Raw genomic sequence first — 13,546 nt, 5'->3', positions numbered from 1 at the left:
ACAGACAGTTGTTATATATAGGATTAAAGTATTTATGTCACGTATTGGGGGCAACGTATATAAAACAACATGATTCTACTTAATTTACAAATATAAAACTAAATTTCATCACAATGGATAAGGATGTGGTATATGCATTTTTTAATAATAATAATTTCCTTTACATTTTTTGATATTGTATTATATATAAATATCATTAAACTTCATTTTAATAAAATTTTCAATAATACATGTTTTTATTAAATGTTTTAAATTTTTTTTTAGTTTAATAACTTCATTTATGTAATGACGAATTTAGAATATGATTCGAATAAAAAAAACTATAAATTTAAAGATGCTGATAATTTCAAAGAGTATTGTACTGGTGGTTGTGATAATGATCTCGACAAAATTAATGCTGGATGTTTATATTTTTTTAATGCATTCTTTAAGAATTCTGATTTGTTTTCGAAATATGCAAACAATTATATGAATATTGTTGAATACATTATGATATGGTTAAGTTATATGTTAACCCTAAAGGAAAATAATAATAGCAGCGTCAGCCATCTACAACATTTTTATACTACATATATAAATGGTAGTGATCAGTATAAAAACTCTATAATTAGTGTTGAAGATAATAGCAGTTATAAGGATCTTTTAAATAAAAAAAATTATTTTTTGGATATTAAAGATATATCTAAATTTTATGAAGCATTTAAATTATTATGTGAAACGTATACTGAATTTGATGAAAAAAAGAAAGATTGCACAAAATGTTTGGGAAAAGCTATTAAATTTGCTGAAAAATATGAAGAACTTAACAAAGATCCTAACATTACTAATGACAGTTCACATAATAAAATATTATATACTTTATCAACTGATTATAATAAATTAAAAGACAAATGTAGCAATAGTGCATCTCTTCCAGAAATATCAATAAACATTTACGCACAAATGTCTGGAGTTACATCAAGTTCGTCGATAACAAACAAATTATTTATAGTTTTATCGATATTTGGTGCAATAGCATTTTTTTTTGGAATTTCTTATAAGGTAAATAATAAGGAATTAAAAAAAAAAATTATTATATATATGCAAACATTAACAAACAACCGTACGCTTCTTAACATTTTATATTAGTATTCGTTATTTGGATTTCGGAAACGATTTCAAAAACAAAAATTAAGAGAAAAACTAAAAAATATAAAGAAGAAAATGAATCATTAATATATGATTCGAAGATTAATAATGATTAATATATGTTAAGAAGCTGTCTATTGGGAAATAAATAATTTTTGCATATTTTTTATATAGTTTTTATGTTGTGGGTCAGGGTTGTGTTTATATAACCCATATTGGGGTTAGGGTTAAGCATTATATCTTTATTTAATTTTTATAATTAAACACTAATTTAATATATGTACTATATTCGTTTTTTTAATCACAAGATGAAATCAAAAGTCCAAATATGCAACCAAAAAGGGGCATAAGCTAATATGAAAGGGGTCTCATAACATATTTTATAAGTTATATATATAATTGAGTGTTCGTGCCGATTTAATATGATTGAAATAAAATGTCTATATTGTATATATTAATATAAATATTTACTGTATTTGAAGCCGTATTATGCAATATCCCAATTGCCTATTATATAAGCCTTGATAACCCAGAGCTATATTGAATTATGCATATCATAATATGTTTTTTTATTTAATGAAAATTTTATTTAATAAAACTTATAACTTGTATCATATTTATTTTGATTTAAATCGTGTTACCCAACTGAACTGTAATAATAGATCTTCATAAAAATATCGATCGAAAATCGACAATACAACGTTATCTATAAAAGGCATTTTATGCATCTATAATTTTAGTAATACATAAAAAATACACTATAGATATATTATAATAAATTTATAAATTATAAATATATATAATAATCATTTTTTTCATTTCAATAATTTGCATTTATATTAATGTTCTAATTTATATTGATAGGAATAGTTATATATATATTAATTTAATTATCATAAGGTATAATAATAGATTAATCATTATTATTTTCTAAGCTGTATAATTTGAGGTATAAATATATTACATTAAAAATTGTTAAAAAATAAAATATAATAATATTAATAAAATTTCGAATTATATTTTGTTATAATAATTATAAATAATATGATAGATATAACACGTTATTATAATATGCCTATACATATAATTTAATAAAATACTCTATCAATAATTAATATTGAAATATTGTTTTATTGTGAAACCTTCATATAATAAACATTAATATTATCGAAAAGACAAATAATACATTATAAAGATATCAATGATTATATTTTTGTTAAAGATTCAATTTGGAATATGTGATTTTATATTATAAAAATTTGGATCCATGGAGAAAATGATAAAGACTCAATTCATGTTAAATGTCATTTTATTATTCCATATTAACTCTTATATTATTAGTTTTTATTGAATAATCATTTTTTAATCTAAAACATTACGTTACCATATAATTAATAAAATATAGAACTTTTAATAAATTATTTGAATGTACATACATTGATAACTATATCAATAAATATATAAGATAAGAATGAACAATGCAGAGCATTTAAAGAATATTTATATAAATTTATATATTAAAATAGCTAATATATCTTATCTCTCTCCTCTTAAATGGTAATATAACAACCCAATTAAACATCGTTTTATATTATACTTTAAAGTATCATCAGTAGGTATATATGTTTAATATTTACTAAGTATTATTTTAAAATCATCTACATTCAAAGAATTATTTAAGCTTATAAATACGGGTTCAGTGCTAATTTTTGTTTTAAAAAATGGAAAAGATGGGAAAATATATTATAAAATTACCCAATAGAGAATACTTCTAAATTGGAACATGTAGAAATAAATATAAAGTTATTTAACGCATTAAAATTATTTTTTAATTTATCTATATTAAATAAAAATAATATAAATTTATATATTTTGCATAGAAAGTGGAGCATGTAACTAAATTTGAAAATGCTATTATTTTAGAAAAAACTATAATATATATTATAAGAAATAAGTATATACTTTAAAGATTCTAATAATAACTTTCTTAATTTTTTATATTTGTGTAGTATTTGAGTTTTATGACGTTGTTTGTGTTCTATATTAAAGCATATATATAAGTATATATTTTTTAAATTCATTATAAAAGTATATCCATTTTTATAATAAATTTATACCAAATGTTAGTAAGAATAGTCTTTTTTGTATAAAATGCATCATATATACATATGGCAAAGTGTATAAGCAACCCTCTATTTAAGGCAATTTAGCTAAATGTCATAAAATAAATATAATATGATTTTAGTAATACTAATGTATTATTATTTTATATGAAGTTAAAATTAAGAATAATATGTCTAACGAAAGATAACTGCTATGTAAAGATCTTAAGTAAATATAACATATATTTTATACAATATATATAAATAACATCACCCCGCATAATCTCCAAATTATAACAGAATCTCATTATAATGTCTAAGGAATTGGTATATATCATGTTCTTATATTATTCGTATGTTTCATTCCTATAAATTATATTAATTTTAATTTTAGTAACATTCATATTAATACATTTTTTGTTTAATTCGTAAAATATATTCGTAGTGTGAATCAATTAATACGATCGATAAATATTTTGATGATGATCTGAACAACCCGGAAGAACATGATTTTAGGAATACATTAAATATATTTTTCACTGATAGTAACTGTAGTAGTGGTGAAGAAAAGATTAGCTCTGGTTTTATAGCATTGCTAACTTTACTTAATAGTATTGAAAATAATGATCATTTAAAGGGTGATCAACTTGTGGAATATGCTATTTTATGGTTAAGTTATAAACTAAATCAAAAAAAAGAAAATGGAACCACCAAATTAAGCGATTTTCTTACTGAAAATATAAAAAAAAATAGTTGTTATGATAAGCATATAGCTACTAATACTAATAATGGTGATAAAATTTATATGGATGTTATAGATGACAAAATAAATTCGATGGATATTGATATTAAAGATATATCTAATTTTTATGATGCATTTAAATCATTATGTAACATGTATAGTGAACTTGATCCAGAAAAAACACAATGCAAGAAATGTTTTGAAAATGCTGGAGAATTTTTTGAAAAATGTGAAAAAGTTAAAAATGCTTTTGATATTAATAAAGGAAGTTCTTATTTACAACTATGGTCTAGTTTATCAAATGATTATATTCTGTTTAAACAACTATATAATGTTAATACGTGTGCTAATGAATCACCATTTGTAGCTTGTCCACGAAGTTCAGTAACAAAAAATACAATAATTACAATTGCAATTATATTTGTTGCAGCATCAATCTTATTGGGAGTTTCTTATAAGGTAAATAATAAGGAAATTAAAAATTATTTTCATTATATATGCAAATTTTAACAAATAAATCGTATACTTAACATTTTATATTAGTATTCGTTATTTGGATTTCGGAAACGATCTCAAAAACAACATTTAAGAGAAATGCTAAAAAAATAAAGAAGAAAATGGACAATTAATATAATATTCGAAGAGTAATAATGATTAATTTTGTTAAGAAATTGTCTATTGGGGAATAATTTTTGATCATAGTTTTTATGTTGTGGAACCCATATTGGGATTATGGCTAAGTATTATATTGCATTTATTTTTTTATAATTCGAATACTAATTAAATATATGTACTATATCCGTATATTTAATCACGAGATGATTTTCAAAATATGTACCCCCTAAATGGGTACTGTCATTAATATGAAATGGGTTACATAACACATTTAAAAGTTATAATATATATAATTGAGTGTTAATATATATTTAATATGATTAAAGTAAAATAACTATATTACATATATTAATTCATATTATGCTATATCGTAATTATTTATTATATAAAGTTTGTTAATCATAATTATAATGAATTATGCATATCATAATATGTTTCTTTATTATATGAAAAATTTATTTAGTAAAACTTATTATTTGTATGATATTTATTTTAATTTAAATCGTATTTTTATAATCAAACAGTATAATAAATTTATTATCAGAGTATAATTATAACTCGACTCATATTAATGATTATATTTTTAATGTTAATTAAGCACACTACTAATGTATAATATATAATCATAAAATATAGATGCATGGGATATCGATCGATAATCGACAATACAGCATTATCTATAAAATATTATTATGCTTCTAACATTTTTTGAAGTTGTAATTGTATTAATAGAAGTTGCTTCATACACTTTAATTTATTTATCATAAATATATAATAGTAGATTAATTACTATTAATTTTTAAACTTTATATTTTGAGGTATAAATATATTATATTTTAAAATAGTTAAAAAATAAAATATAAATGTATTAATAAAGTTTAATATTATAGATATGATGCATTATTATATACCTATATATATAATCTAGAAATTACAAATAGTTAATATTAAAATATTGTTTTATTGTGAAACCTTCATATAATTAAATATTAATTTTATCGGAAAGACATAATAATACATTATATATTTGTTAATGATCCAATTTGGAATTTCTAGTTTTATATTCTAAAAATATGGATTAATGGAGAAAGGGTTAAATACTTAATATTAAATATCATTTTATTATTCAATATTCTATTATCATAGTTTTTTGTAGAATTAATAAAATATAGAATTTTTAATAAATTATTTGAAAGTATATACATTGATAACTATAACAATAAGATATATGAGATAAAAATGAATTATGTAGAACATTTAATGAATATTTATTTAAATTTATATATTAAAATAGCAATATATCTTATCTCTCTCCTCTTAAAGGTAATATAACAACCTAATTAAACATAGTTTTCTATTATGATTTAAAATATCATCAGTAGGTATATATGTTTAATATTTACTAAGCATTATTTTAAAAATAATATGCATTCAAAGACTTATTTAGGCTTATAAGTACGGGTTCAGTGCAAATTGTTCTTTTAAAGAATGGAAAAGATGGAAAAATATATTATAAAATTACCAAATAAGGTATATGGGAATAAAAATAAAGTTATTGAGCACATTAAAATGAATTTTGAATTTATCTACATTCATTAAAAACAATATAAATTTATATAATTTGCATAGAAAGGAAACAATGTAACTTAATTTGAAAAAACTATAATTATAATAAAACATGGTATATAGTATTAGAAACAAGTGTATAATTATTTAATATGTTTTAAGAAATGACTATTTATATATTTTAAGGATTATAGCAATAATATAATTTTTAACTTTTTAGATTTATACAGTATTTAAATTTTTGAAGGAAATTCATTAAAACATAAGATATAAATATATTCCTTTTCTATGTTCAAACATACTTTAAATTCTTTATAGAAGGATATTCATTTTTATAATAATGTTATACCAGATGTTAGTAAGAATATAATTTGTTGTATAAAATTTATTATATATACATTTAATAAAAATTGTATTAAGCAACTTTCTATTTAAGGTAACTTAGCTAATTAGCATATACACAAATAGAACGTTTCTTTAGTAATAACATTATTTTATTATTCCATATTAATTTAATTATTGAAAAACTTATAATATATTTAACTACATGCAGTTTCTATATATAGGATTAAAGTATTTATGTCACATATTGGGGACAGTGTATATAAAACAGCATGATTCTACTCAATTTACAAATCAAAAATAAAACCCAATTATAATGGATAAGCAAGTGGTATATGCACTTTTTAAAAATAATAGTTTCCTTTACATTTTTTTATATTGTATTACATATAAATATCATTAAACTTTATTTTAATAAAATGTTCAATAATATATATTTCTAATAAATGTTTTTAAATGTTTTTTTAGTGTGAAAGGTTCAAGAATGTAAGGGAATGGATTTCCGATGAATTGATTGGAGGAAAATATCAATTTAAAGATGACAATTTTTTAAATAATTCTTGTAATAATAATAATTTTTTAAATAATTATTCTTGTAATAATAATAATTTTAAAAATGAATTGGATAGAATAAGTGCTGGATGTTTATATTTGTTGGATGAATTCATTAAGGATTGTGGTGTGAGTCACTCTCCTTTAAAAAATAACATCAATATTGTTGATTACATTATGATATGGCTAAGTTATATGTTAAACCTGGGCAAAAGTGAAGAAGAAGACAATATAACGGGTTTTTATATAGAATACATACATGATTGTAATAAGTATAACAAGAAAATAAATGAATTAACTGATTATGATAATTATAAGAAACTTTTAGATAAAAAAAATTATGTGTTGAATATGAATAGTAATATTGTACCTAAATTTTATGAAGCATTTAAATCGTTATGTGAAATGTATACTGAATTTGATGAAAACACGTCAAATTGCGCAAAACGTTCGGAAAAAGCTGGTAATTTTATTAAACAATATGAAGAACTTTACAAGGATTATAATAGCACTAAAGACAGTTCATATAAACAAGTATTGTGTACTTTATCAACCGATTATGATAATTTAATAAAGAAATGTAATGCTGGTCAGTATTGCAAATCTTCACCCCTTCCAACGATAGACAAAACAAAAATTCCTGAAAATTGTTCTGAAGAAACTTCTGAACAGCTTTATGCACAAGGTTCTGAAGTTGCATCATCAAGTTCGTCGATATCAAGCAAATTAATTCCGGTTCTATCGATATTTTCTGCAATACCAATTTTCTTGGGAATTGCTTATAAGGTAAATAATAAGGAATTAAAAAATATTACATTTAAATATTATTTTCATTAAATATATGCAAACATTAACAAAAATTCATACACTTCTTAACGTTTTATATTAGTATTCGTTATTTGGATTTCGGAAACGATTTCAAAAACAAAAATTAAGAGAAAAGCTAAAAAATGTAAAGAAGAGAATGAATCATTAATAAATTATTCTGAATATGACGATTTATTTATTTTAAGAAACTGTCTATTTCGAAGTAATTTTTGCATAATTTTTATATAGTTTATATGTTGTGGGTTAGGGTTGTGTTTGTGGAACCCATATTTGGGTTAGGATTAAGTATTATATTGTATTAATTTTGTACAATTTGAAAACTAATTAATTATATATATCATCCCGTATATTTAATCACTAAATGAAGCTAAAAATTTGTAACCCCAAAGGAGCATTGTCATTAATATGAAAAGGGTTACATAATATTTTTTCATAATTTATAATATATATAATTGGGTGTTCATATCGATTTAATATGAATAAAAAAATGTCTATATTGCATATATTAATTCATATTATGATAATTATTTATTATATAAGACTTGTTAACCCAGAGCTATATTAAATTATGCATATCATAATACGAAACATATTTATTTATTTGATGAAACATTTTATTTAATAAACTTATTATTTGTATCATATTTGTTTTAATTTAAATTATATTACGCCAACTGAACTGTAATAATAGTATTATATGATGATTCATTTGGAACAATTGCCTACATTACAATATATATTCGGATTAACATATGTGTTTTTAACATTAATTAAACATATTACCAATGTATAATAGATAATCATAAAATATAGATTCATAAAATACCGATCGAGATTCGACAATATAACATTGTCTATAAAATATTGCTATTCTTCTAACATTTTTATTAATAGATAAAAAATACACTATATATATATATAATAAATTAATAAATTATAAATATATATAATACTCACTTTTTTCATTTAAATACGTTGCATTTATGTTAAAGTTCTAATTAATATTGATATAAATTGTTTTATATACATTAATTTATTTACTATAAAGGTATAACATTATATTAATCAGTATTCATTTTTAAATTTTAAAGCTATGAGGTATATATAAATTAGAAATATAATATATTATTAGTTAATTAAAAAAATATAAGTATATTAATAAAATATAATGTTAATGTTATAGTTTGTTATAATAATTATAAATAATATGATATATAGAATAGCGTTATTATTATATATCTATGCATATAATTTAATAAAATGCTCTACTAATAACTAATAATGAAATATTGTTTTATTGTGAAACTTCATATAATTAAATATTAATTTTATCGAAAAGGCAAATAATAATTAATTTAATTTGAACTAATATTATTTTTATTAGGTTATCATATATAAATTAATAAATATGTATTATAAATATATCGTTTTACGAGGTAGTATATATGTTACAAAATGTTATACTTTAAACAATGAATCACGGACATATCATACATTGATTTAAAGTATTTATATTAAGGGGATTAATTATTCCGTTGTACTATACAGTGATCTAGCAGTAACAATAATAATAGTAATAACAATAGATAAAGTATTAAATACGAACAAATCATTAAATTCATTTGATTCGAATATGTTGATATATATTAATTATATATATTATTAAACTTGTAATAAGAATAAAATTGTATGATACAAGATAAAATGTAATATTATAACATTCATTTAAATATGCTTTAATGCGACAATATTAGAATTAACACTGCCAAGCAAAATAATATTAATAATTCTATAGTTTATTTAAAAATATAATTTATTATAAATACAAAAGCAAACCATATATTTAGAAAATTAATAATTCTAAGTTATTTTTAATGAATAATTTTAATATATACATACATGAGTTAAAATGTTTAATGGTAAAAAATATAATTAAACTACGTAGAATAAGTGAATCATATATGGCTACATCCTTGTCTTAAAAAATCATACTTCCCTTATCTCTCCTCTCAAAGTGCAATATACCAACCTAATACACATAGTTTTCTATTATACTTAAAAATTTTCATCAATACGTATTTATGAGTTATATATTTAATATTTACTAAGTATTATTTTAAAAACAATATGCATTAAAATATTTATATAAGCTTATAAATATGGGTCCAATGCTAATTGTCGTTTTAAACCGTGGGAAATATGTGCAAAATATATTATAAAATTACCTAATAAGATATATTTATAAATTGAATTATATAGGGATAAAAATAAAGTTATTGAAAATGTTAAATATAATCAGAATGGATATATATTAAATAAAAATTATATTAAAATCATGTATATGCAATTAATAAAGAGAGCAATGCAACTTATTTTATAAATGTTATAATTTTAGAAAAAATTGTATTATATATTATAAGAAACAAATATATTAGAGAAAATATATTTATATACTTTTAGAAATTATACTAATAATAATATTTTTTATTTTTTATATTTATACAGTTTTTATGTTTTAGAAGGACAGCTATTAAAACAAAAGAAATGACGTTTATTTTCTATATTAAAGCATATGCATAAGAAGATATATTATAAATTCATTACAATGTTACTTTAATTTTTATAATAATGATCATATAAGTGTTATTAAGGATAACAATTTATACAAAATTGTATTATATATACAATGATAACAAATGTATTAAACACCCCCAAAATAAGGCAATTTATATAAATACCAAAAAGTATATATTGTTCCATATTATCTTTAAATTGATATTAAGAATAATAAAAATATTTTTATCTACAAATAATTGCTGTATATAGGGTTAAATAATGTATTACCTATTTTAGTATATATATAAATAATATGATATTACCTTAACCTAGAGATTATAAATTATATTCCATCATAATGAATGATACTCTAGTATGTACATTTTTTGATATTATATTTCCTATAAACTTCATTACTTTTTATTTAAAAACATTTTCTTAATACATATTTTTATTAATTTTTTTTAAATGTTTTTTTAGTGTTCAAAATTTGATTTTATGAGGAAACATTTACCCGATAAATTAGGCGAAGATTCAATACTCGATTTTTATCAAATTGAGAATATCAAGAAATATTGCCCTGATGAAAACTGCGATACTGATTTCGATAAAAATACGGCTGGATTTTTATGGTTACTTGGAGAATGTTATTCTACAGTAATAGATAAAAGTTATAAAGAAAATAATACTAATGTATTTTTTTTATATATGATTTCATGGTTTAGTTACAAATTGAATCAAATAACAGGGAACAAATTCACTAAAATAAATGATTTGTATACTAATTATGTAAAAAATAGTGGTAAATATGAAGCATTTATAACTGATGCATATAGAATTGGAGATCTTAAGGGATTCATGGATGAACGAAATGATTTGCTGAATATTAACATTGAAGATCTGTCTAAATTTTATGATGCATTTAATTTATTATGTATTATGTATGGTAGGGTTGCACAGAATAAAAAAGATGACAAACTGTTAAATGATGCGAAAGATTTTGTCAAAAAATATCAAGAACTTAATAGATATTCTAATAATACTGATGTCAGTTCATATAGACAAATATTGTCTAGTTTATCAACTAATTATGATGATTTAAAAATTAAATGTAAAAATGATCAAACGCTTCCAGAGATACCAGCAAGCATTTATGCACTAACATCTGAAGACACATCAAGTTCATCGATAGGAAACAAATTATTTACAGTTTTATCGATATTTGGTGCAATAGCATTTTTTTTAGGAATTTCTTACAAGGTAAATAATAAGGAATTAAAAAAAAAATATTATATATATGCAAACATTAACAAAAAATAATTTGTTTACCGTTTTATATTAGTATTCGTTATTTGGATTTCGGAAACGAGCTCAAAAACAATATTTAAGAGAAAAAATAAAAAATATAAAGAAGAAAATGAATCATTAATATATGATTCAAAGAAAGTAACTATTTCAGGAATAATAATAATGATTTATATATTTTAATAAACTGTCTATTGGGAAGTAATTTTTGCATAATTTTTATATAGTTTTTATGTTGTGGAACCCATATTCGGGTTAGGGTTAAGTATTACATTGTATTTAATTTTGTATAATTTGAACACTAATTGAATATATGTACCATCTCGTATATTTAATCACGAGATGTCCAAATATGCAACATAAGGGGCATAAGCTAATATGTAATGAATTGCGTAACATGTTTTATAATTTATAATATATATAATTGAGTGTTCATACCAATTTAATATGATTAAAACAAAATGTCTATATTGTATATATTAATATAGATGTTGAATATATATGAAGTCGTATTATGCAATATCATAATTTTCATCATATAAAACATGATAACCCAGAGCTATATTGAATTATGCATATCATAATATGTTTCTTTATTTTATGAAAATTTTATATAGTAGAACTTATAACTTTTGTATATTTATTTTGATTTAATTCATGTTATCCAACTGAACTGTAATAATATAGATTCATAAAATATCGATCGATATTCGACAATACAACGTTATCTATAAAATGCATTTTATGCATCTAACATTTTTAGTAATACATAAAAAATGTACTATAGATATATTATAATAAATTTATAAATTAGAAATATATATAATACTCATTTTTTTCATTTCAATAATTTGAATTTATGCTAATGTTCTAATTTATATTGGTAGGAATAGTTATATATATATTAATTTAATTATCATAAAGTATAATAATAGATTAATCTCTATTAATTTTTAAATTTTATATTTTGAGGTATAAATAAATAATATTTTAAAAGATTTAAAAAATAGAATATAAGTATATTAATAAATTTTCGAATTATATTTTGTTATAATAATTATAAATAATATGATAGATATAATACGTTATTATTATATGCCTATACATATAATCTAATACATACTCTATCAATAATTAATATTTAAATATTTTTTATTGTGGAAACTTCACATAATTAAATGTTAATATTATATAAAAGACACATAATAATACATTATAAAGGTATCATTGTTATATATTTTTTAAAGATCCAATTGGGGATTTGTAGTTTAATATTTTAAAAAACTGAATAAATTATGAAAAGGAACGATTCAACGTTAAATTTCCTTTTATTATTCCATGTTAACGCATATTATGTTATCATTGTTTTACCATATAATTAATAAAATATAGAATTTTTAATAAATTAATTGAATGCACATACGTTGATAACTATATCAATAAATATATAAGATAAGAATGAACAATGCATAGTATTTAGGAAATATTTATCTAAATTTATATATTAAAGAGCTAATATATCTTATCTCTCTCCTATTAAAGGATAATAAACCAACATAATTACGCATAGTTTTTTATTATACTTTAAAATGTACATAATAGTTATTTATATGTTAATATTTAATTTCTACTAAGTATGATTTTAAAAACAATATGAACTTAAAGACTTATTTAAGGTTATAAATACGGCTTCAGTGCTAATTGTCGTTTTAAACCGTGGAAATTATGCATAAAATATATTATAAAATTATCCAATAAGGTATATTGGAATAAAAATAAAGTTATTTAACGCATTAAAATTATTTTTTAA

General features: G+C 20.3%; 4 protein-coding genes across 4 annotated transcripts; all 4 read left to right on the top strand.

Moving 5' to 3' along the window:
• Positions 1 to 113: 113 nt before the first annotated feature.
• Positions 114 to 1,215, top strand: PY17X_1100085 (PIR protein; the record flags this gene model as incomplete). The annotated part of the gene is made up of 3 exons (XM_022957989.1): positions 114 to 128; positions 265 to 1,041; positions 1,129 to 1,215. The coding sequence occupies 3 exons, from the start codon at positions 114 to 116 to the stop codon at positions 1,213 to 1,215; spliced, it is 879 nt and encodes a 292-aa protein (XP_022810831.1).
• Positions 1,216 to 3,542: 2,327 nt separating this feature from the next.
• On the top strand, positions 3,543 to 4,581 carry PY17X_1100083 (PIR protein; the record flags this gene model as incomplete). Its single annotated transcript, XM_034637603.1, has 3 exons — positions 3,543 to 3,557; positions 3,676 to 4,431; positions 4,516 to 4,581. The coding sequence occupies 3 exons, from the start codon at positions 3,543 to 3,545 to the stop codon at positions 4,579 to 4,581; spliced, it is 837 nt and encodes a 278-aa protein (XP_034493551.1).
• Positions 4,582 to 6,811: 2,230 nt separating this feature from the next.
• Positions 6,812 to 8,023, top strand: PY17X_1100081 (PIR protein; the record flags this gene model as incomplete). The annotated part of the gene is made up of 3 exons (XM_022956474.2): positions 6,812 to 6,826; positions 6,964 to 7,833; positions 7,937 to 8,023. The coding sequence occupies 3 exons, from the start codon at positions 6,812 to 6,814 to the stop codon at positions 8,021 to 8,023; spliced, it is 972 nt and encodes a 323-aa protein (XP_022810992.2).
• Positions 8,024 to 10,789: 2,766 nt separating this feature from the next.
• PY17X_1100077 (PIR protein) lies at positions 10,790 to 11,860 on the top strand (the record flags this gene model as incomplete). Its single annotated transcript, XM_034637602.1, has 3 exons — positions 10,790 to 10,804; positions 10,912 to 11,691; positions 11,774 to 11,860. The coding sequence occupies 3 exons, from the start codon at positions 10,790 to 10,792 to the stop codon at positions 11,858 to 11,860; spliced, it is 882 nt and encodes a 293-aa protein (XP_034493550.1).
• Positions 11,861 to 13,546: the final 1,686 nt, after the last annotated feature.

The sequence above is a fragment of the Plasmodium yoelii genome (genome assembly GCF_900002385.2).
Source record: "Plasmodium yoelii strain 17X genome assembly, chromosome: 11".
NCBI lineage: Eukaryota > Apicomplexa > Aconoidasida > Haemosporida > Plasmodiidae > Plasmodium > Plasmodium yoelii.
Note: the sequence above shows the minus strand (reverse complement) of the source record. Positions and strands in the feature narration are given on the sequence as shown.